At 44.3% G+C, this 24439-nt stretch overlaps 1 protein-coding gene and 1 non-coding gene across 2 annotated transcripts in view; one reads left to right on the top strand and one right to left on the bottom strand.

Moving 5' to 3' along the window:
• Positions 1-24439, top strand: part of LOC147994786 (uncharacterized) — a 141536-nt gene that overhangs the window by 2612 nt on the left and 114485 nt on the right. The window contains exon 3 of the mRNA XM_087659540.1: positions 16988-17059. Coding sequence (XP_087515666.1) covers positions 16988-17057 — 70 coding nt within the window. The 3' untranslated portion in view covers positions 17058-17059. The remainder of the gene's footprint in view (positions 1-16987; positions 17060-24439) is intronic.
• Trnad-auc (transfer RNA aspartic acid (anticodon AUC)) lies at positions 23361-23434 on the bottom strand. The gene has a single exon. It is a non-coding gene; the product is annotated as a tRNA-Asp (tRNA).

Raw genomic sequence — 24439 nt, 5'->3', positions numbered from 1 at the left:
CAATAAATAAGGACGACATGGTGGGTCACAGTTTGGATGTGGACAAAGTTGCCCTCATTGGGTGCAGTGTCTGAAAAGTTCTGTCGTGAAAATTTTGGAGGAAGCACACACACTCTGGAATATAGAAGCTTTGCTTTTTACCGATGTCCCTTTTTTCCTCCTTGGTCTGTTTCTCGTTTATGTGATCTTGGTGGGAACGGCGAGATGTGGGGGTTCCGGTACTTGTTTGGAAAATGTGCTTGCTGATAACCTAAGGCCATACCAAATAACACGTTAAAGTCAAGTTTCTCCCTAAACAGTTATAATTCTAATAATCTTGTGACCATTTGCTTTGTCATCGTCTTCTGTGGCCTAAAGAACTCTGAATATGCATACTAATGACTGCCACCAAATAACGTTTGGCTGCGTGGTGGGCACGGTAAGTATATTTGAGACCAAGGTTTAAAGGCTAGTGTTCACTTTCCTTGCAGTCTGGTGAACCCGACTTGAAGACACACCCAGGCCAACGCATCATAAATGTGAACTTCGCTGGTCTGGAATAAATAATTGTCCAGCCACATGTTGGGTTCCTCCCCTGTCTATCCTGGTGCCATCACCACGAGTGACACCTTTTTCTTAAGCATTGTCAAACTGTTAAGGGACTGGCGATCTCAACCTTCCTAATGCTTTCGCCTCCTTAATCCAGTTCCTGGTGTTGTGACCTCCAACCATAAAATTATTTTTGTTTCTATTTCATATCTGTAATTTGGTTGTTATGAAATGTAATATAAATATCAGTGTTTATCAATGGTTTTAGTCTACCCCTGTGAAAGGGTCCTTTGACCCCCCCCAAGGGGTTAAGGTCCCCAGGTTAAGAACCCAGGGCTTGGGGGTCCTTGCATAGCTCTGTTAAGAGGGCTCATCTGCTTCTTGGGCGCCTCCTCTTTTGAAGAACTTGTTCCGAAAACATTAATTTATTTACGTCTATGGGTCTGCATGTACATCTACACACCAGAAGAGGGCGTCAGATCCCATGGGGCTATCGTTAAAGACAGTTGTTAGCCACCATGTAGGTGCTGGGATTTGAACTCCGGGCCTCAGGAAGAGTTGCCAGTGCCCTTCTGCTGAGCCATCTCTCCAGTTCCAACTTTTTTTTTAATGTCATATAGTATGTCTTATGCATGACCTTGGCTCACTTTGTCACACAGAATTTGTCACCAAAATAAGTTAGGGATGATTTAAAAAAAAATTAAGTGTATCAGTGGCACCCCCTGGCACAAAACTCTTTCCATTGGTCGCTACCATTGAATTATCTTTGCCTCCCTCACCCATATTCATCTTGAGGCATCTTTACCACCCCTGCTATGAGCGGCCAGGTGAACAGCACAGAATATGGCACCAGTAATGCTTTTCTGCAAATGGAATAGAAAAGGGGACAGTAACAACCAATGGTTTTCATTTGTTTTCCTGTCCCCCCCCCCCTTTTTTTTTGGCCCCATGCACAGAGGCTTTTCTTAGATAGGCACTGGGAAAGTAACTTCCTACTGTTGCCACTTTCCCCCTTATTTGGGAAGAAATGACAGGCATTACCAGCGGATGTGCTTTTATGTGCTGAGTGTGGTAAGGCACAAATGCTCCGTCATATTGTATTACACAGTAATATTCAGAGTTAGTCTACAGAGCCATGTGAGAGACCCTCAGCCCTGTGGGGCTTTCCGAGATGAAGAAGACATTTTTAACCTGCGATTTGCAGTATGTTACCTGATGGAGGTCCTCAGGCATCTTACATCTTAAAGTGTGGCTTGTGTGACGCAGAAACTGAACTTGGAGTCGATGCAAATGTGGATGGATAGCCACTAGTGGCTACGTAAGGGACAGCATGGAGGATCTGCTTCCCTGAGTCCTAACACAGAACCAGCAGACGTTGAAGCTAAGGCCGTGTACCTTTAAAAGAGAAACCTTGATGATTCTAGGGCATTGGCACAAATGCTTCTCATTCCTAGATTCTAGGGACTTGCTGGTGGCATTTTTTTTCTGACCTGGATGAGGCCTTCGGCTAAAGAACATCTGTGTTATTACATAAGCTGGTCTTGTACTGTATGTGGTCCCGTGGTCTCCCTTTGAGGAGCAGAGTGAAGAAGTTGGGGACAGCTATGACGATGAGTAATTATTTACAAATCGATGGGAGTAATTGGAGCATGAACCAAACGAATGCCTCACAAGCTGAGTTAGGTGTTGTTTTGTTTTGTGTTTCAGTGTGTTGTAAGGAGCCAGGCTGGATGTGCCTGGCCGACGGTTATTTCTCCAGTGCTTAGCGCGGTGCTTGGCCCCAGGAACACTCTGATATTAGTAAGTCGGCCGCGTAATTTCAGCCCCAGAGTGCAGGTTGAAAGAGTGGAAGAGTAGACGGAGGACACAGTTCTCACGTCACTCTGACGCCACCGTTCTTCCAAGGCAGTCTGGTCAAGTGTGACCTGGATTTCTTTCCCGTAGCTGTCACCCTCATTTGATGGCAGAGTAAAAGTAAAGTCATAAGATTCAGTGTACGACGGGTTAGAAGGAAACTCTATGCACACGGAGAAAAGGAAGTATTTATTTTGCTTGTGTGGTGAAGAAAGTAAAAGTCCGTGCATTGAAGAGCTCTAGTCAGGTTATCTGGCCCGTGAAGTAAAAAATAATTATGTATGTTAATAATTCTGAAAAGAAGACTGAAAACACAACCCCAGCATGGCATGGCATTGAGAAAACAGTTTCAGTTTAAGAATGGGAATGGACGCTTCATTTTATGACCCTTCAGCCTCAGCTCCCAGTCGATTATTTATGGTACAGGCAGAAGCAAGTGTTTTATGATGTAAGTAACTACTAGGGAATATTTATATTAAAAAGGTATAGGACATGTCACACATACTTAGAACAAGAGCTCGAAGGTGGAAAACTCCCATTTTCTTACACGTGATAGATTCTGTGCTCTGGCTGCATGACCATGCAGAAGCCCATATATAAGTCTGCCCTCCATCCTGTGTAGCAGGTGGTAGGCCCACTTGATGCTGTGACGTATGCTGGTTTTTTTTTTTTAATGTATATGTGTACACTTTAGCTGTCTTCAGACACACCAGAAGAGGGCATCAGATCCCATTACAGATGGTTGTGAGTCACCGTGTAGTTGCTGGGAATTGAACTCAGAACCTCTGGAAGAGCAGTCAGTGCTCTTAACCGTGAGCATCTCTCCAGCCCCTTATACCTGGGTTTTTTTTTTTTTGTTTGTTTTTTTTTTTTTTTGGTTCTTTTTTTCGGAGCTGGGGACCGAACCCAGAGCCTTGCGCTTCCTAGGTAAGCGCTCTACCACTGAGCTAAATCCCCAGCCCCGTATACCTGGGTTTTAAGCCTGCACTTTCCACAGCTTCTAGAACTACTGATGTTGAGGCCTGTCATTCTACCCCACTGCATGTCCCATAGTGAAAACCAATTTTACTATAAAATAAAACACAGGGAAATGGAAACCTGTCTGTCCCTCAAAACAAAATCAAAAGTCATAAATATTCCAGTGTGAAATGTGAACTTAGGAAAGGACAGGCAACCCTTTTCTTAAGGAATTTCTGTGCCTGATTTTGAAATAATTCTGGAGTGAATCTCCAACCACCCTGGTCTCTATACAAGGTCTGACCGTGAGCCCTGTGGAACTCACTATGTAAACCATACTGGTCTGCCTTTGCCTCCGGAGTGTTGGGATCAAAGGTGTGCATCACCACGCCTGGTGGAATCTTTTTTGATGGGTACAAATAACAATACATAAATAAGTGTAAGCTCCTCAAACTGTCAACCGAGTGTTCCAGTAATTCCTCCTGTTGCCTTAGAAACAAAACCAAACACAGAACCCTAAGACATAACCAAACACTACTGATAGCAACAGAAGTGAACCTAGCCAAACAAATGAAAGGAAGCCTTTGATACTTCACGTGTTCAGAGGTCAGCCGTGTGTAGGCTGCTTTTTAGGTATTCAATATAAATTAGGTATAAATAACTTTACATTTGCCTGTCTACATATCTGGTAATGCTGTTAGATTGACGATGCAGAATCAAGATGCATTTCGCCTGTGAGGGCTCATAGGACTGATTGGATTCAGGTGCAGTATGAAAGAACCTTGGCTTACACACAGAACTGTTGCCAGTGAGTGACCAGGGCCACTAAGTTCATATGAATTTAAGGGGGCTGGGTATGTTTCCAGTGACCATATTGGCAGGAAGATCACAAGTTCAAGGCTAACCTACGTAGTGAGACTATCTCAAAAACAAACACAAATGAATAGGAGGAAATGATTGGCTTTGGTTCTTTGTGGAGTTGGTTACAGCGGACCCATGGTTCTCCAACTACAGAGGGCTTGCTTGTTAGAACACACACAGCTGGCTTCCCAGACCTCACTAGGTAGGCCTAGGGTAGGCTCACTAATGTAAACTGGATTCCCAGGATTACTGGTTGCGATGCTCAAAGGACTACATGTGAAATTAGGTAACTTTATTTTCTTAACTCTTTGTAGATTTTACACACACACACACACACACACACACACACACACACACACACACACCCTCCCTCTGCTACGTCGCAACCCTTACCATTGCTTGATTTCTCCATCATGACATTTTAAAAATTGCCATATGGTAATGATTATAACTCTGACAAATTTCCACGTTTTCTGAAAACCTTGGGTCTATTCAAACTCAGATTAGATATTCCTGAGTAACCAGAGGATTCTCAGTAAAGACGCATTAAAATAGCCAGGTCTAGTGGCCCATGTCTTTAATCTCAGCACTTTGGAAGCAGAAGCAGGTGAGTTTGAGACCAGCCTGGTCTACACAGCAAGGGCTACTTAGATCATGGTTTTAAAAAAATACTTCTGATGGTAAATGTCACAATTCTGAACTTCTGATTTAACCCCCACATATTAAATACTAACCAGTCACCTTTAAAAAAAAAAAAAAACAAATCCATGTGGGTATTTTTCCTGCACGTTTGTCAGTGTATGTTTGACAGTTCCTGAGGAAGCCAGAAGAGGGTGTCAGAAGCCAGAGTGTGCCAAGCAACTGGAGTTACAGATGATTGTGAGCCACCGTGTGGGTGCTGGAAATGGGACCTCCATCCCCTGGAGGAGCAGGCAGTACTCTCAGCCACGGACTCATCTCCAGTCCAGCAAATGTCTTTTAAGATAGAGCGGCAGAGCAGTTGCAAAGCAGTATTGGGGGCTCACTGAAAAAAAGTGGGCCTATCACACAGAACTGCTTTCTAGTTGAGATTATATAGCTTTGAGTCTGTACTGGACAGGGATAACAGTGACACAGAGGCCCCCTGAACACAGTGGACTCAGGGAAGTGGGCATGTTCGGGAATGAGATTCTCATGGTGTGTGTGTAGGATACGTAGGAAGTCAGAGCACTGTCAGCCTGTAGGTAACAGGCAGCGGGCGCAGTAGCAGTTCTATGGCGAGGCCAGCGGTATCTGGTGACAAGGGGTCGGTCAGGGATAACAGGGCCTTGTCTTAAAGCAGACATCACGGTGTACTTGGGGCTCTGTGGGATGCTCTAATGTGGATTCTAAGAGGACGGGAGCTCTGGAGGCCCACTAAATGCTGATCAGGTGAGTCTGTCTGAAATAAGCTGAGGTAAGACTTCAGAGCCTATTCCAAAGCAAGGGAGTTCAGTGGAAAGTGATTCCCACTTGAAGTCTGCACAGCCTTCTCTGAGAGAGAAATCCAATGGGCTCTGTAGAGAGGAAGGACTGGTGGCAAGGAAGAGATCTTTTAAGATTTTAAAACACTTTAAGACTTATTACCAAGACTAATTAAGCAAGCACAGTATTCTCTGTCAGGAAATAATGGTCGTGAGCTTTCATTTTCTGTGACTGTCTCCACGTCCTGTTATTTAACTCATGTCAGACTTTCTTCATAGTTCTGCTCTGCTCAGAGTCCGTGCTTACACTTTTAGATGGCTTTGATAATCATTAGCATGTTTAAATCCGATTTCTGGAAGGCAGGATTATTGCTTCTTCCGGAGTGTGTCTGATGGATTTGTGTGGGCCAGAGCGGTCTGCAGCCTCCAGACTGGCTCCTCTGTATGAAACTTAGTTTTATCTTGAAATTTTATATTTTGTAACTGTTCTTAGGAAATACTGAAACTTAGACTCTTAGGGCTGATTTTCCATGCACGTGACTGACTTTAGACTTTCATAAATAGAGCTCTAGGCTTGAATCTGTTATGTCGAAAAGACGTGCTACCGAGATCTACAGTCGTTTTTGATTTTTGACAAAAACATGTCAGTGTTTGACACTGAGCGTTGAGGTGCAGTTATTTATTTGAATCTTTAGATTTTATTTTTATTTTGCGACAGGGTCTCATGCTGTAGCCAAGGAGTCTTTGAACTCACCTATGTAGCCCAAGCCACCCTTAAATTCTACAGCCATCCCCCTCCTGTCTCGGGCTCCCCAGTGCAGGAATTAAAAGCACAAACCGCTGTACACGGCTAACTCTTAGTTAAGTTTGTGACATAGTTTTAATTTCTGGGATGGGCGGACTGAGTGTTCTGGGACCCAGAGAGTCAGTAGCCAGGCCTGCTGTAGATTCTTCTCCTGGTCCCTCCTTGAGTGTTCCTCCCTCCTCCCCAGAGCAGTTTTCAATGGCCCCCTTGAGGATTGTTGAACAATCCTTTCCCAGGGGTCACCTAAGATCATAGGACAACACACATATTTACATTAAGATTCATGGCAGCAAAACTGAAGTTAAGAAGTAGCAATAAAATAATGGTGGGGGGGTTGGGGATTTAGCTCAGTGATAGAGCGCTTGCCTAGGAAGCGCAAGGCCCTGGGTTTGGTCCCCAGCTCCGAAAAAAAGAACCAAAAATAAATAAATAAATAAAATAATGGTGGGGGATCACCACAACATGAGGCGGTGTACTAAAGGGTCACAGCATTGAAAGGCTAAGACAGTTACTGCTTTTTCTTGTCTTTAATGACAAGGAATGCTTCTTCTATACGGGAGCATCGGACTCATTTTCTCTCAGTTCCTTTTACTCCAAGCTGTGAGAATTCTGTCGTAGCCCTGCATGCAGCCTTTCACACTGGGTGTGGTTGGCCAACGCCTCCGTGTGGATCTTCATGAGTCTGTCCCCACACAGTCTTCCTTTCCCTGTCTGTCCTCTTTCCGTGCTCTGGCTGGTCTTAGTTTGAGCATTGAGATGTAGCGCTGACTGGCCATCCCTTTAATAGTGATGTGTGGTTGCTTAGGGCTGTGCTGACACTTGCTCCCCTTAGCTTTGGGGCCCTGGAAAAAACCGCCTCTTACTCTCTTCCTTTGTGAGAGTTTGGATGCACAAAGGGTTTCCTGGCCCCCAGCTTCTGTATGTACAGTGCTAGAGTTACAGATCCTCACAGGGGTGTTTCCTGGAGAGAAGGGGAGAGAATCCAAAATCCCTTAAATGAGTTTAGTCATTGCTGTGGTTCGAACACTTGATCATATTGGCCATGCCTTATTCACATTCTGAATTTAGCTCTCTGAATTTTGTAGTTTTCCTATAATTTCATACTATTTAATGCAGGCTCTGTGACAAAAGAATTGTTATGGCTCCATCATTTTTCCCACCTCTTCCTTGAAATTGCATCCATTTGGCCCTCCCCCTTTCCCTCCCACTGGGGTTTGAGTGGGTCCCAAGGGCACCCTCTACACAGTGGGCCATTTGCAGTGTCCTGGCAGATGAAGTTGAATCCTGTAGCCAGGAAAGGTCACCTATCAGGATTTGGAAGATTTCTGCTACTCTGTGGCTCCCAAGAGGAGTGGCTTCTAAAGACAGCCTTTCCTGTGTATTTGAACCAATGAGGGAGTTTCTGGGGTCAGCTCAGCGTTTCTGTTAACCTCTTTTGCACTCAGGTTGTGCATAACTTGTGCGTGACCTTGAGCGCTTGTGTCCTGTTTTCAGGGAACTCTTGCCAGTGAGGAGTCTGTCTGTTCACAACTACACCAGGCTGCTTATCCATCTGTGGTCAAGGCCGTTGGCACTTGTTTGGTGCTTGCTGGTTGTGCATGGTGGCTCACACTTAGTGCACATACCATCCATGTTAAAAGCCTGCGATGATTCCCAGTGAGCATAGTTAAGGCTGATTAATCAATCAGCTAACCACCTTGGTCTCAGAGTTGTTTATGTTCCTTTAGCTTTGCCTTTTCTTTTTATTTATTTCTTTCTTTCTTTTCTTTTTTTTAGCTTCAGAATTTTATGGTCTGTCAGAGAGCATCATGGTGGTCATGGTGGCACCACATTTTTTAAAAAGCACTTACTGCATGAAAATGCTTATGTTTTGATAGGAAGAAGTGAAACATTTTTAAAGGTCATTCAGGACTCTTTTGTGGATTTCATCTTTGAAATTTATACCGTATGCCTTTGCTTTGTGAGACATAACCGTGCCTGTCCTTTTAAGTATGCCCAAATCCCTCCTTGTCCCTACTTTTAGGGAGTTCCAAGTTGGGATTCTTCCTGCTGCCAATTTAGTTCTGGAAGAGGACCCAAGGGCTCTGCTCATAGCCACCCATCTTTGTGACTATCTAATGAGCCATGTGCAACAAGGACTTCTTTGGCTTAATGAACCAGTGTCCTAGTTAGTCATTTCATATTATCTGCATAATACTTCCAAGACCAGAACTTTTGAAAATACAAGATCAGGGCTGGGGGTACTGCTGGGTGGGAGAGCTTTGCATAAGTGTGGGCCTTGGGTTCAGTCCAGCGCTACAAAAGCCAAAAAGATCATTTGGGATTCTAATCAGCAAACTTGGTTTCCATTGTCTTTAATGGTCTTCCTGATAACAGATGTGGAATGTATTAGTTCCTCTGTTGGGGGCAAGGTGGTGACATGAGGCACAGCCTCTGTCCAAGTGACCCTGGGTCGTTAACCCAGAAAGCTGTCCTTCGTTCTTGAGGAAAGCCACAGCAACATCCCAAGAGTCGACTAGAAATGCCTGCTGTGTTTTGTTGGTATTGGAGGAATCACTTGATCTGAGAACAGACCTGCGATCGATCGCAAAAGTTTATGTAACACTTGCTAACAACATACGGTGGCACTCTGAAGTAAGAGCTCTTCATTTCAGGCAAGGTTCCTCACTCATGGACATTGCAGGCCACCAATGCCCCCTCAGATGTCTGAGGTTGTGGACGTGAGTGACTGTTCATCAGTAGAGTCCTCCTAGTCTTCAGTATGGAGGGCTTAACTAAAAGTAAACACAACTCTGGTTGGTTACACTTTCTGTTCCAAAAGGAAACAGGCGAAGGCTTTGGCTGTGTCTGGAGTGTGCCTTGGGAGACTTGTGGGATGCTGGTAGGCTGTGGCTCTGGCCTTCTCAATTTTGCCCCTCCCCCATTCTTTCTGTCTCTTTTCTACTTTCAGTTTTCCAAGTTTTCTTTTTGGTGTGGGTTCTATTCTGTCTCTCTGCCTTTCCTGTGTGCTCTTTCCAGGACTGCAGACATAATAGCTCAGTTGGAAGAGTGTTTGCCTCCCACTCACGAGGCCCTGGGTTCAGTTCCCCACAAAACAAATTTCCCAGAAACATTCTGGAAGTTCCCACATCATCCCCTGACCCCACCCCAACTGATGACCATCTAAAGCTGAAGACAACTTTGACTCTAATGTTAGGATCGTTTTAGTCTATAAACACTGATGGATAGTAATGAACAGGAAGTATTTCTGAAATTTTAATTGGTTGATAATAGGTTACTTCCTGGTTGGATGGAAAGTAGGTGTGAAATATGCCCTTTGCTCTTCAGGAGGCGTTCAGACAGGATTCAGAGGCGTGCTTGAAGACTTGCTAGAATTTAAGCTGTCTTTTAAGTAACAGATTTCAGGACTGTTTAACAAATTTGTTGAACAAAAATACTGTTTGGGTTCAAGCGGTGTTATTAAATTGCTTAAATCATGTTTGGTATGAAGAGCATAACAGTCAAATTGTGTAGAACACCACTGTTGGATGAGCACACAGTCTAGCTGTTATGACCTCCAGAGTTAATGAGATGCAGTCCTGTTAGTCCTGCGTCATAGAGTTGGCCTAAAATGACATAGCTGGCTAGTAGCATAATTGACAACAGGCAAACAATATTCCTGTATCAAAAACTCAGGTGACTTGGAAGGAAAATCGGCTAAGCAGCCTGAGCTTTGACTTAGATACCGCCTAGTTACCAGGTGGGGATTGGTCTTTGGAGCGGAATTACTGAGGAGGGTCCCTCCCAGGTCTGGGATATAGTTTGTTGTACTTTGTTCTTTGCTGCAGTTGAACCGGGGCCTCCTCAGGCCCCCAGGCCAATGCTTGGCATCTCAGCTAACTGGGGTGGATACTCATTCAAGGCCAGATCTTCCAAATTTCAAATCTGGTAGAAGGAGCCCTCCAGTAGTAACACTCAAGGCCAGTTTTTAAGGGGTGGGCGCACTTTTCAGTTCTTATTCTTTAAGAGTTTGAGAGACCAGCGTTACATAAATTTATGGGAATTTTGCTGTTTGCACCTGAGAGTTGCTTTGTTTGGGGTTGGAGAATAGGTTTTGTGGCTCCTGGGAGGAGGACCTGCAGTTGGGCCGAGGGAAGCCCGACAGTCTGGAACAATCTGTAAGGGGTGAGGGAAGAGGAGCTTTCGCGAAAGTATCAGAGAAAAGCTGAGGGGATTGGAGCTCATGACGGTTGGTGTCTAGGCCTTTCTCCATTCTTAGCAAGTCTTGCTTGGCAGTATGAAGGACACTGTTCTCTTGCCAGAAGGAAATGAGAAAGAGGCATGGAGGCAAATGGAGGGAAGCCCTTTGAGGTTTTTCTTTCTGAAGGAAGTGATAGCCACCCAGGCTGCTGGTAGCAGTGCCACACAGCAGGCGTGGGGCACATAGGCAGCCATGATTTATGTCTCACAGTTCTGGAAGCCCAAGATCAAGAGACTGTCAGATTCTTGTCAGATGAAGACCAGCTTCCTGGCTCATAGTGATACCTTCTAGCCATAGCCTCAGTTTGTCAGGGAGGAAGCAGCTCTGTGTGGCTTGTGATTTGTTGAGCTAGGCCTTGCCATGTGATAGCTCAGGTTGGCCTCCAATTCCCGGCAGTCTTCTGTCTCAGCCCGGATCTCTTCTCTGTGTTTTAAAAGCTCACTAATTCCATCCATGAGTGCCCCACCCTCCTCGCCTCCTAAGATTATTTCTAAAGCTCTCGCCTCCCAGTTCTGACTAAGGAGTAGTAGTATTTCAATAAATGAATTGGTGTAGGGTGGGTGGCAAAGTATTCAGTCTGTAGGGAAAATTCTCTTTGTGTCCCTTAATTTATTTTGGTTGAATCTAACAACAAAAAATAAAGGTCTAAAGTCAGACAGTAACTTTAAAAAAAAACTATGGGAAAATGAATATGTAAAAGTAAATATTCACTTAGCAGTAATATTTACACTTAGGGATTTTTTGGGTTTTTTTTTTGTTTGTTTGTTTGTTTTTTTAAGAGTCTTATATGTAGCCCAGGTTGGGATCTTAATCCTCCTGCCTCAGTTTTTTGACTGTTATGATTACAGTCATGTGCCCTACTACATTGTGTTTCTATTATCAATGCTATTAATTATTTCCATGTGATGGCAACATGATTATCTTGAATGATAGATTTTTTTTAAGTTGCATGTCTATGGAATCAACCAAGCAGTAGAAATAGTTGGAGAAAAAAATCTTGGCATTTGTACTGATCTATACTGAACATGTCGGCATTCCCTGAACAGTGCAGAGGACTGTTTATATGCCGTGTGCATTGCACTGTGTTGTAAGTCTGAAGGTATTTAAGGTGTGTCAGGAGATGTGCAGAGAATACATGCAAATGCTAGGCCACATGGTTAGTAGACTTGAGCATCTGCAGATTTTGTTGCGGGTTGGGTCTTGAATCCAATCCCACATGGATACCAAGGGCAATCATAATTATAGGATGAACACCTGATGTCCAGTCTCCAAGATAACTTTATTAACACTCTCCTTTATTAACATTTTATTTTTCATTTAATGTACTAGTGCTTTGCTGCATATACATCTGGAGTCCAGAGGAGGGCATCAGATCACCTTATAGATAGATGGTTGTGAGCCACCATGTGATTGCTGGGAATTGAACTCAGGACCTCTGGAAGAGTAGCCAGTGCTTTTGACCGCTGAGCCACCTCTCCAGCCCCCCTTTATTAACACTTTGAGCATGTTGAGTAAAAGGAACTAACATCAGAATTTATTTAGCCAGAATTTTGTGTTTTCATGTTAAAACAAAGTTAATGATTCTTAAATGCCTCTACTCTTGAAGGCGGCCAGTGTTACTGTTTAGTCACTCCTAGTGCTCAGTCTGCACTGTACTTACAAAGACAGGAGGAGAGGGACTTTGTGGTGGTCTGTGGTGGACCCCTCTTCTAGCCATGATGGAAAATTGAGAGGCTGGACTTTTTTGGGTCTTGTGTAAGCGGCCACAGCTTCAGCGAGTCAGTGAGCACAGTGCCCATGTCAGATCCAGAAGGCCTTTTTACTGCACATCCTCCTATTCTGGCTCTCACTAAAACCCCAAAACATACAATTAAGTTGGGAAATAACAGCAGATGTGGCTATCTACCAGGGAGGGAGGGAAGGAGGAAGGGTGGGTGTGTACTTTAAAAATAATTTCATGCAGTGAATTTTGATCATATCCATCCTCAGTTCTTAACCTTGACTTCTTCCAGATCCATTCTCACTTCCCTACTCACTTCTCACTTTTCATGTCCTTTTATTTGGGGTTAATTCAATAACCCTTTGACATTCTGGCTATGGAGCCATCTGGATTGCAGTTGACCTGTGAAAAGATACTCCCTTTAAGGAAACTGATTCTCCCTTCCCCAGAAGCTTTCAACTGTACATAGCTTCTTAAAGCTGCTATAAGTAGACTAATCTATAAGCAGATAAGTCATAGGGCAGTTTTATACCCTGCCCATATAGCAAAGTAATTATAGTAGGCTAACCCCCAGGGCCTGCGAGCTCTCCAGTCTTGGCCTCTTGGCTAGATTTATAGTTAACCAGGTATATATCGACTTCTTTGGAATGGACTTTCAATGTAATCAGAAAGCAGTTAGTCACTTCCCTAACATCTGTTGCATTCATAGACATGTCTTGAAGTGTCAGTTGTTACTATAGTTCATAGGATTCATAGCTAGGTAAGACTGTTGATGGCTTTACCCCCTGGCAGTCTGCATAGGACCCTGTTACTGTGTTTGAGGTAGGGTGCTTCCTGGTCAGTACCCACTTTGGTTTCTCCATATCCTATAACCAGTATATGTGGTACCTTCAGCAATGGTCTTCAGCAGTGAGGCCTTACTGTGTAGTTTTGTTAGGCAACCGAGAGCAACAATAATAATAGTCTGTACTGTTTTGGGGATTTCCAGAAATCTCCAACCACAAGTTTGAGGGGCGGTGTCCCACACTTGAGCACTGGGCTTTTTGTTTGGCATCCTGTGTCTCTGAGGTAAACATGATCCCCAGAGTAGAGTAACTCTCATTAAAGTCATTGTTTTCATATGCTTTTGGAGACATCCTTTGGGTTAGACACCTCTCCTGCAAACCCCTCCCTCTGCTTTACCCTCCTATCCCAGTGTGCTTGCTGCCATGGCCATGTTTGAAGAATACTGGCCACCCACTGTGGAGAAGTTCCTTCCATTTGGTTTGTCTGATGTTTCCTCTTGTGAGGTTGAGGTTTTGTGCTTTTGTAGACGTGTCACCCTAGGGACGTCATACCCTCACTGTATCACACTGGAGGCATGTGGTGTCACCCCTGATAAGGTTGAACTTGATACAAAGGTTGAGGCCAGCTTTTCTCTCTCTGTGCCTGTCTTGTCTGTCAGTTTTTCCTCCACTTTTCAAATAAAAGAGCAAGTTCATGGAATAATCTTTCTTAGATTTTATTACCACCTTATTTATAAGTAAAATTTAAAATGTTTTGGTTTTGGCTGTACTGTTTTTTTTTTTTTCGTTTCAATTGATGGGTCTCTTTTTTGTTTGTTTGCTTTTGAGACAAGGTCTCAGTCTAGCCCTGGCCGGACTGGGACTCGCTATGATTCTCCTCAGCTTCTGGCAGTCCTCCTGCCTCAGTCTTCCAAGTACTGGGATGACCTCTGTGAGCCACCATACTAGCTTCTCAAGGTTTGAAAAATAATCTGTAGTCAAACTTACTGATGGAGTCCTAGTTCGCCTGTCCCACCAGCAATGTCAGAGGACATGCCAGTAGGACCTATCCCCACAGCAGCGTCAGAGGACACGCCAGGTCCCCTCCAGGACTTGGCACAGCTTATTCTTGTGTGTGATCTGAGGTACAGAGCTAAATCTCTCTCTCTCTCCAAATGGCTCTCCAGTGTCTTTAACACCGTTTCTTAAAGTCAGTCTTTGTCCAGTGCTTTTTCACATCTCCTTTAGTTTGCACAATGCGGCTTGTCTCCTTGAGCCCGCTCTTTACTTTGGTCTGTCTGTCTGTCTGATCTGTCTAAATAGCACTCTCCATGATGTAGGCTCATGTTAGAATAGATTACCTGGCAGAACCATCGTCCTCCTCTCTAAAGCCTCAGAGTTTCCCTGGCTCTTCTGCTCATTTATTTTTTCAGTATGAAATTCCCTTATCTCATCCACTTAAAAACTGGGTATATCTGTGAAACTTACATTGATTTTTTTCACTTACGGTGAACTGACATTTTAATGATGTTAGTTTGTTCTATATCAGAAAATATAAGGGATTTTATTTGGTTGAGTTTTCATTTGTGCCTCTTTTGGGATGTTTTAAAGTTTTCCTATGATGGGTTTTACACACTTCTTATTATGAAAATTGCATTTTTTCCACTTAATATTCCGTGGAGCAGGTCAGTACATGTTGACCTATTTTATTTTGTAAAATGGATCCAGAGTAGTCTGCCATGACCTAATTTCATTTAACTTTGCCTCTGTTGATATATGCTTGTTACTTTTAATTTTTCCCTCGTTTAAGCAGCTAGAATTGGAATTGCTTATTCATAAACCATCTGGGTTTTGGAGGTAATAAATGCTGCCAAGTAATCTTCTCAAACCATTTGACAGAGTCATGCAAACTTTATTGCATATGTGCATTGTTACTAGATCTCCAAACTTCTTTAAAGGAAAAAAGCCATGAAAGATACTTCTGCTCTAAAAGTCCTGTGTATTCATGAGCATGGGCAGAAGTGGCTGGGGCTGTAACTTAGTAACTCAGTGCTTGCCTGTTGTGACCCTGGGATCATACAGGAGTACTACAAATAAAAAAGTAGCAGAAGTCACAATGTTGGCCTTGAATAACTACAACACAGTCTTGGAAACGACATTTACATACATTAGAAAGTATGTAAAGTTCCCATGAATGTAGACCTTGAATTGAGTCCCAAAGAGAGTCACTGGGTCTAGGGATACACACCTTCAATCCTAGCCCTCGGGGGACAGGAACAGGTGGACCTCAGTGAATTTGAAGTCAACTTGGTCAGAACAGCAAATTCTAGGTCAGCCAAGGGCTACATGGTGAGATCTTGTTTGTTTTGCTATCCTCCACCTCCCAAAAGAAAGTGCTGGAAGTGGTTTGGTGTGCTAATGGCATAGGTTACATTGACCTTGCTTTGCCAGTGACAGTGATGGCCTAGACTAAAATGGTATCTGTATGCAAAACTAAGGAAAGGACAGCAGGTGATGGATGGCTTTGAGGAGAGTCTTGAAGAAACACTTCAGGTTTGATCTCCTGGCAAGGTAACAAATCACCCTCAAATCCACAGATTAGAGTCCACATCAAATGCTGGTTTTCTCTAATTGTGTGCTGGGGTTGGGGTTCAGGATCAAGGTCTCTTCTTGTACTGAAGTAGAAATAGTAGGTTCCAGTCCTCTTCTGTGGTGGTGCATTTCCTGGTGCTGGTGGCCCCTGGAGACCTCAGTTTTCCCTGTGAGTCTCCACAGAATAGAGTGCCCATAAGCCCTGGCGGCTTCATCTCCAGATCAAGTGATCTAGGGGACCAAGGTGGTGCCTCAGTGCCTTTTGACTTTCCCTTTGGAAGCCATTCACTGTCTCTCTGTCTCCACATTCTATTCTCTAGAAACAAGCTGTAAGGTCAGCCCACATTCAAGAGCAGGGGAGCTAAGTTTCATGTGTTCAAGGGGAATGTCGAAGAATCTGGGAACAGATTGTGAAACCTACACACTGTCCTGTCTGTTCTGAAGAGGAGGGATGCTAACATTTTCAAAAGGGAAAAATGTGCTTCTCTCCCGCCCACCCCTCTGTGGTATCTACTGAAGATGAAGCCGGCTGTAGTGTTGAATATAGATTGAAGTGAGATCTACCCCATGCAGTCACTGAGCCATCTAGTGAGGACAGATTCAATCGAGGGCTCTGTGAGGGGGGAAGTAGAGCAGGTGGAAGGGTGGAGGCAGCAGAAGGGTGAGCAAACGATAAGGAAGAGAGACCAGGCTTGTCAGAACTAGGAAGAAAAGCAAGAAAAGCAAGCTCTGAGGGAAAAGGAAGCTGGTTGGGTTCTAGGCACTCGGTGGGCAAGTCCTAAGGAGTCCGAAATGCACAGCCGGGACCCAGTTGAGACTTCTCACCAAAGAGGCCCAGCAGTGATAGTTAACACTGTCAAGGACTGAAAACAGGGGAAACAGAGCCCAACAGGCCAGGGTCTGGGCCTGTGCTGTGATTTAGAGAAGTGAGCCAGGTCTGCAGCATGCTGGCGAAGGGAGAACGAGCTATGTTCCTGGCAGGAAGGAGAGAGAGACTCTGGAATGATTCAGAGCCCTCAGGTGTTGGGGTTTGAAATGAATGTGTTTGCCTGTAAGACTGCGAGGGAGACAGCAGTTTTTAAGTGGAATAAAACAGTTTTGGAAAATGGATTATAACATCTACATTGGTGGCTCTTTTGCTCACGATTGGGAGGAAGAGTGACTGGCATTCCAGAAATTCCTTTCTTTGGCATTGACATACTCTGTCTTCTTGATTCCTTTTAGAACCACCATTGCATCCCAGGGATGGTGCCCTCTACAGGAGGAGTTTTGCCTCACTTTGGGAATCTCTTAACTGTAAGTGAAATCTGTTTACCTTCTTACCTCTTTTCCCCTTCCACATTCTGCGCTGGCTTGAAATGTTCATTATGTGTGTCCGTGAACAACTAGGCACAGCACAGCACACACACGGGGTCAGGGCGACTGTGACAGTTGGTTCTCTCCTAAGTAATCAGATGTTTCCCAGGTTTTGAGGCAGACACCTTCACCCCTTAGGCTTCTCACCAGCCCCAGCTCCTCTCACCCCTCCCTGATGGTCTTGCTTTTTAATGCCTGTATAAGAGATTGGGCCATTCTCATTTTTATCTCCTACATTAAGCCTGGTTCTCTTACTGCTCTTGCTAACTAAACTTGGAGTTTATCCATAACAAACACGATTAAAATGGTAATTGAGATCATACTTGATGATCTTCCAGGCCTGTATATCTATATGATACATACTCAGTTTTCACATTAGGAAAATAGTTTGTAACTCTCCCAATGGAACATGGCATCTTCTAAGATTTCAATAGAGTTAAGGTTAAACGAAAAAAGGAGCTTTATAAACTTTTATAGATGATGCATCCAGGTACTCTAAATTGTGTGTGTGTTTCCTTCACCATGTGATGCAGCAATTATTTTCCAGTTTTTCTTTAAAGAAAACTACTTAGGTCTACTAAATACTTACAGAAACTAAACCAAAGTGTCAACAATTACTTAGAACCAAATTAAAGACTTTATGTTGTTGCTGTTGCTTTGAGATAAGGATATTACACAGCCCAAGCTTCCTGGACTCACTGTGTAGCCGAGGCTAGCCTTGTTGAACTTCATCCTCCTGCATCCTCCTGCTTTGATTTCCCCAGTGCTAGCTTTACAGATGTACAGCACTGCTCACACAGAGCAATCTTTATAGCTTATGCTTCGATAAAGGAACTATTGTTGATAAGTTCCTTTTAGAACAAAAAAAAGTTTGATTGTGGTCAGTATCATCTTTAAGACACTGGCAGCCCCACCTGAAATAGTCCAGCTCTGCAGAAGGTGTTGGGCGTGAGCACGGGAAGAGATCAAAAGGGCCAGGGTGTGAGAAGAGACACCAGAGATCTCAGACGTACTGTTTGTAACCCACATGGTACAGACAGAAGGTATATGGAAAGGGTTGCAGACTGCAAACCTGCAATGACTCCAAACTATGGTGGTTTCTAGTTTTCCTTACATAGAAAAGAAGGGGGTGAGAGTGTGTCTTACAGATCACTACATTCTCATTCTTGTGCTAAAGAGCTAGAGAGGTGCACAAATGTGACATCCTCTTTCACCATTGGCAGTCATCAGAACGTCTAGTTCCAGTGTTTGGTTCCCCTCCCTATTTCTGGTTCTTACTCGCCCTGTTCTCTTTTTTTTTCCTATACATTCTCTTGTGGACATGAACAGATCTAGAAATTTCTTAGGTCACTTACTCCATTCCCAGTTTGCCACACACTCAGGAAATAATGTCATCCTTCAAGCTCCTCTGATTCCAGAATGTTCTGCAAACTTCTCTATCCCTGGGCTTCTAGGACATATGTTACTAACATTTCATTTGCAAGTTTGTTATCAAAACTGGTAGTTCCTTTGAAGAAAGGAGCAAGTCAGACTCACTTGAGCACTCCTCCATTTGTGTGTGTGTGTATGTGTGTGTGTGTGTGTGTGTGTGTGTGTGTGTGTGTGTGTGTGTCCCAAGTGCATGCATGCCCTTCCCTCCTACTTACGTCAGAGCAGCAGTGACACTGAGGGCTGCTCATCTGTGGCCAGAGAGGTGGACTGTGCATGATGGGAGGTGTCTTTGGTCTGACAGAGGTGCTTCTGAAGTGTGCTGTGGATGTGTCAGGGATGGGTTGGGAACCAGACACCAGAAGCAGTGCAGCGTAATGTGGTGAACACTGTATCTCAAGCCCAGGCTGGTCAGGGACACTGCAGTTCACTTGCCCGTGGTCTGGGTGGCCTGAGGACCGTCTGCAGTCCTTCATCGAGGTCGCTGCTCCTCACCTTGGGGAGAACAGGGAAGTGTTCCCATGTGGCACACTGTAGGGGCGGAGACTTACAGGGCTTGAGACTGGTGGTGGTGCTGGGAAAGTGGTGGGAGATGGGGTTGAAGAGGGCCCTGCCTGGACTGCTGATGTCCTGTTGTCTGTGGAGAACTGTTGAAAGTTTTAAATGTAAAGGGATGGTATAGCTTGGCTTGAGGACTTGAAAAGATAGTGACTGCTTGGAACAGCCATGGCAGGAATTTAGAAGGAAGAAGGACAGGAGAGAGAATGGATTACTTTGCAGTGACCACAGCATGGCGTAGGTTGAGGGCAGGGCATTGAAGGGGCCCGAGTTAGGAGCCTCTTGCCTGGGAGCTGGAATGACATCACAGTTGTTTTCTTAAATCATTGCTTTTCAAGACAATAGAAGATTCTTATAAACATCTGACTTTTTTATTCACCGGGCATTAAAATACAGTGTTTTCTATCTTTAAATGCACAGGTGGTCTCTGTTACATCACCACATCCATCTCCTGTGGTGACTGTGTGCAACTAAGCAACTCCCCCTTAGACTCAGTCAGATAATGTCTGCCCTTTTGTGATAGGCTAATTCCACTTTACAGTAGGCCAAAACCGGATCCCCTGGATGGTCTTCAAGGTTCACCTGTGTTGTAGCAGGTGTCAGAAATCACCTTGGTGGGCTTTGGAACAGATAATTGTTAACACTGCCTGCATTAGCCTAGAATTCACTGTCCTCCTGCCTCCAGCCTGCACCTGCAGGGGTCTCACAGTCTTAAGTTTAAGGCTTTCCTGTTGTCCAACAAACGTATCTAGCTCCTCATGGCACTAAACAGTAGACATCACGCGCATGTGCTTACGCATGCACGCACACACACACATACACATTTAAGGTTCTTTACTAACCAAATAGTATTCAAGTAATCTATGTTTCAAGCCAAAAGTATAATCTGAGAATTGCAGTGTTGGAAGGCTACTTTTTGGAAAGAAAGAAAAAAAAAACCTCCCCTTTTTTTCTAGATTCCTATATATTGTGTCAGTGAATATCGTTTCTCTTTGAAGATCTAAGAGAGATGACCATGGAAGTCGAGGCTGCTGTGTGGGTGAGCCTGTAGAGTACCCAGAACCATTCATGCTCCCCCACAGCCTCTGGGCGGAATCCGGGCCTTTGGTGTAGTTTGCAGCTGGCTTTGTGTGCATGTCTCTGTTCAGTGTGTGGCTTTAGAACCTGGGAGAGGCCTGCTGGTGGCGTTTTATGGGCATCCCGTGACCAGTTTTCAGAAAAAGCCATGGTCTGAAGCTCATGCTGTTTTTAGAGTTGTTCTCATAAGCCCTGTTTGGAAGGAGATAAAAGGAGGGGAGGCTTCCAGCAGTCAGGTTCAGTCTTGCCGCGGATGCTCTGTGAACCACAAGTGGTTCTCTGGGACCGTCCAGGGGATCCGGTGTTGGCCTACTGTAAAGGTGAAGATGACTGGAAGACTACCCGAGGGATGTCGAGTGTCCTCCGGTTCCCTCCAGGCAGTCATGGAGGACAGACGGGGGTTTTCTCTCCACTGAAGGTGGAGACTGTGGAATTTCTTACCTGTCAGTGGACCGTGTATTTCCATTTCTAAAGTGACTAGCAGACACAGACCCTGATTTAAGGTAGGCTGTCTTGTTGAGACTGCATAGCATTTGAAAGAGCTAGTATAAAACTAGTTTTAAAACAACTGTCTCTGGTGGTGGCTACAGCAGCAGCTGATTAAGCTCAAGTCTCTGAACATATATCTCTCCTCTTCAAAGTCGTAGACAAAGAATGACGTTTGACTAAAGCCAAGCAGTGCAAAAGTGCTGCTGCTGTGTCCAAGTGTGAGGGAACGAAGGGCGCGCGTGCTACAGCAGAGGGTATTTTTATAGCGTGCAGCTTGTACAACTGTCTGAGTCAGGCGAGTGGGTGATTCTGGGCAGGAAAAACTGAGTTTTCAACGAGTATCGACAGTCCATACTGAGGAGAAGAGGAGTGAGGACAGGAATACACTCTGGGAAGGGGAGGGTTGCAGGAGGAGGACACTGAGTGTTTCGGTGGTGGGCCCAACAGCTGTAGGGAGAAGGCTTTGAACCAGCAAGTTCTAGACAGGGGCCCAACAGGAAAAGGATTTTTTTCTACCCCAGACTTGAGAATCACTCAGCCTTGCTATAGTGGAGATGGACTTACTCCTGGGGATTGTCTGCCAGAGGAGCTCAGAAGAGCCCTTTATATATTAGGCCTGTCTTGATAATTGAATACTATGAGATTACTGTGCTTAAACACATCCAAATGGACAGGACTTGTATTTAGAGATGCATGGCAGTGAGTTTTTTGCTGGGTTCAAACAAATCCTCAGTCTGTTACTTACTGCACAGCACCGAGTAGGTATTTCTTAATAGCAGCCAAGAGAGCAGAAAATGTCTTCATAGCTTTGGTTTCCCGTGTATTTAATTAAGATAGGGTGACAGAACCCAAGCGTGAGGCGGTCCCTAGGCGGGCAGGACGGTGTTGTATTTTACACAGCCTTTGTGTGTGGATAAAGTTTCGAATCGGCATCTCTCACAGCGTGGCTGGTTTGGTTCCCTTAACCACAGTGGGTCAGGAGGGCCAGAACTGAAGATCACACAGTCACTGTGGGTGGGAGGCCAGTGTGATAGGCAAAATGGAGTGTTTGCAGCTGTTGAGTTATTAGGTGTGTCTCATACAGGATAGCTGGGATCTTGCAGCCTACCACAGCTCTGCTGTCCATGGGTTTCAGGCACTCTATCCAGTTTTCTTCAGCACCAATTTTGGTCTTCATTGTCTGCATTCTCTTATGAAACCTAGACGGCTTTGTAGTTTCCATCGGAGAAGGCATAGTTCTGAGAGAAGGTCATATGTCGGCTAATGTTCAAATCAATGTATTTAGTCATGTGCTAAACACAGGCAGTCGATGCTTACATAAGGTTTTATTATATGCTTGGGGTGGGCAGTGCATATGCAGAAATCTGGATTGCTGTGCTCTGCAGATAAACTGGTAGAGAGCTTGCTGAACAGACACAAGGATCTGAGTTGAATACCCAGCAGCCATGTAACCAATTGGATGTGGTAGCGGTGGTATTCCACTCTTAGAGTCCCGGCGGTAGAGAGGTGGAGACGTAGACCCATGAGCTTCACTGGCTAGCCAGCCTACTTCCTTAGTAAGCTCCAGACCAATAAAAGACTTTATTTCAAAAAACAAGGTGGTTGGTGATCGAGGAAGGACATTTGAGGACATTTTGCAGACACACACACCGTACCACTGAGAAAGAAGACACAGGCTTTCCTCTTACGAAGTCTGACTGAATGGGTCAGGTGGGAAAGCTCTGTCATGTGGTGTTTGAGAGCTCCCCCTGGGGCTGCAGTTTCAGATCCTGGTGCTGACACGTCCCATTGTTTAACTTTGAAAGAGGTTCTCTGCTGCCCTCTACCTTAAAAGGATCTCCATGTGCCAACAGGAAGCTGTACCTTGTCATAGGGTGCTAGAGGCCTAAAGCAAACAGTGGCTGTAAAGGGCTCAGAAACCCCAGTGCATACAAGTCCTTTGTTCAAACAAAACCAGTAGCACATCTGTGACCTCAGTGCTGTTCTAGGAGCCCAGGGAGAGTGAGTGACTTAGTTGAGGCCTCTGTGTGGATGGCACAGCCAGAGGCCACTGTAAAACAGAGGCAGAGCAAGAACCTGACCTTGTATGTCACAGAAACAGATAAGTAGTTATACTTTGCATTTTATTTGAAGTTAGAGGGGCGAATTAGACCGATCCAGAAATGACATTAACTCACCTCATCCATTCTGGTGATAAACAGCTGCTGATCAGTTAGTTGAACCTCTCTAGGTCTGGTATACCCTGGTCTACTTCAGGAGCCATGTTGATAGTTGACTGTCACCTTTGCCTGGCTTACAAAAATTTGAAAGTTTAAGTAAAAGTGAGTAAAACTACTAAATATAATTTGACAAGTTAGAAAGAAGTAGTAGAAATCACTTGCTAAGCATACTTAACTGACCTTGGCCTAGAGTCATATATGGAAGGGGATTCTGGGAAATGTAGTTCCCTTTAACCAAGCTGATAGATTACAGCACAACTCCCTCCCCCGCTTTGTCCCCCATTTGTGCAGTGAAATACATTTCTGTACTTCATTGCTGTTTTGAGAAGTGGGAAAGAGAGGTAGAATTATTTCTGTTTAAAAAATCAGAAAAGTTGTTGGTATATCAAATCAGTTATCAAATATTTAACTTGATTATATTATTGTTTACTCTCAGTATCCCTGTTTTCTTTTTTTCTATTCTTTTTTTTTTTCGGAACTGGGGATCGAACCCAGGGCCTTGCGCTTGATAGGCAAGCGCTCTACCACTGAGCCAAGTCCCCAACCCCCCCATTTTCTTTTGAAATGGCAAAATAGCTTAAATGGCACAAAAAAACCAGGACTGATTTGATCAAATCCTGCCTCCTGAAAAATGTTCTTGTAATTTGACAGTTTGAATTTCATAATGCAATATTTTCTAAAATTGCCCAGTATAGTGCCATCTAGTGGTAGATAACTTGTTTCTGACAGTACACATTTTCCTTATCCTCCCCTCATCTGTTCTTTTAGATTTTGAAGACAGCTCTGGCTGTCCTGGAACTCAAACATTCTCCTGCCACTGTCTGGCTGCCACATTTTACTTTCTGGTAAATCAGTAAGTTCCCTTCTACTGATGCTTCATTTCCTAAATATATTTAAAGGGACTACGTCCGAAACAAAGCAAATATTAACAAGTGGAAAAAGAACAAGGGAAGAGAAAATAATTGGAATAGATTTTTCCTCTCCAGTTTTTTTGGTACATTTATACACACACGGAGTTGGTTTTTGTCTGTTTACGTGACGATTTGAACATACACATAAAATCATTTTTGTTTGTTTATGAAAGTCACACGATTGTTTCACAAGTGTGATGTAAGGGCTTTGCCTCAGCTTTGACATCAGGCATTCACAGGCAGTGTGTTCTGTAAGGTGATAGGTAATTGCTGTCTGCCAAGTGGCATCCTGGCTACTTTGTATGTACCAACTCATCAGATACCCACTGACTGATTTCTTACGGCAGGATGGACCGTGGCTGCACACCCCACTCTGTGTGCACCCCCATCACTTTCTGGGTTCCATGATAATAAAACTCTGCACAACGCCCGGCATTTACATTGTAGTGGAGCACATTGTCCACAGCCCAGCGGTAGGACCTGCAGTGGAGACGGATGATGGAGAATAGCTTTTCTTTTCCATCATGACTTTGTTTTGTTTCTAATTAATGATTATTTGGGGGACATCATTTATCTAAGTGAACTTAACTAACACCTTACTTATTCTCGAACTCGTCTCCAGACTTAACTTCCTATGT

The sequence above is a fragment of the Rattus norvegicus genome, chromosome 4 (genome assembly GCF_021556685.1).
Source record: "Rattus norvegicus strain SHRSP/BbbUtx chromosome 4, alternate assembly SHRSP_T2T, whole genome shotgun sequence".
Taxonomy (NCBI): domain Eukaryota; kingdom Metazoa; phylum Chordata; class Mammalia; order Rodentia; family Muridae; genus Rattus; species Rattus norvegicus.
The sequence above is the reverse complement of the archived record's forward strand: the minus strand, read 5'-3'. Positions and strand labels throughout refer to the sequence as shown.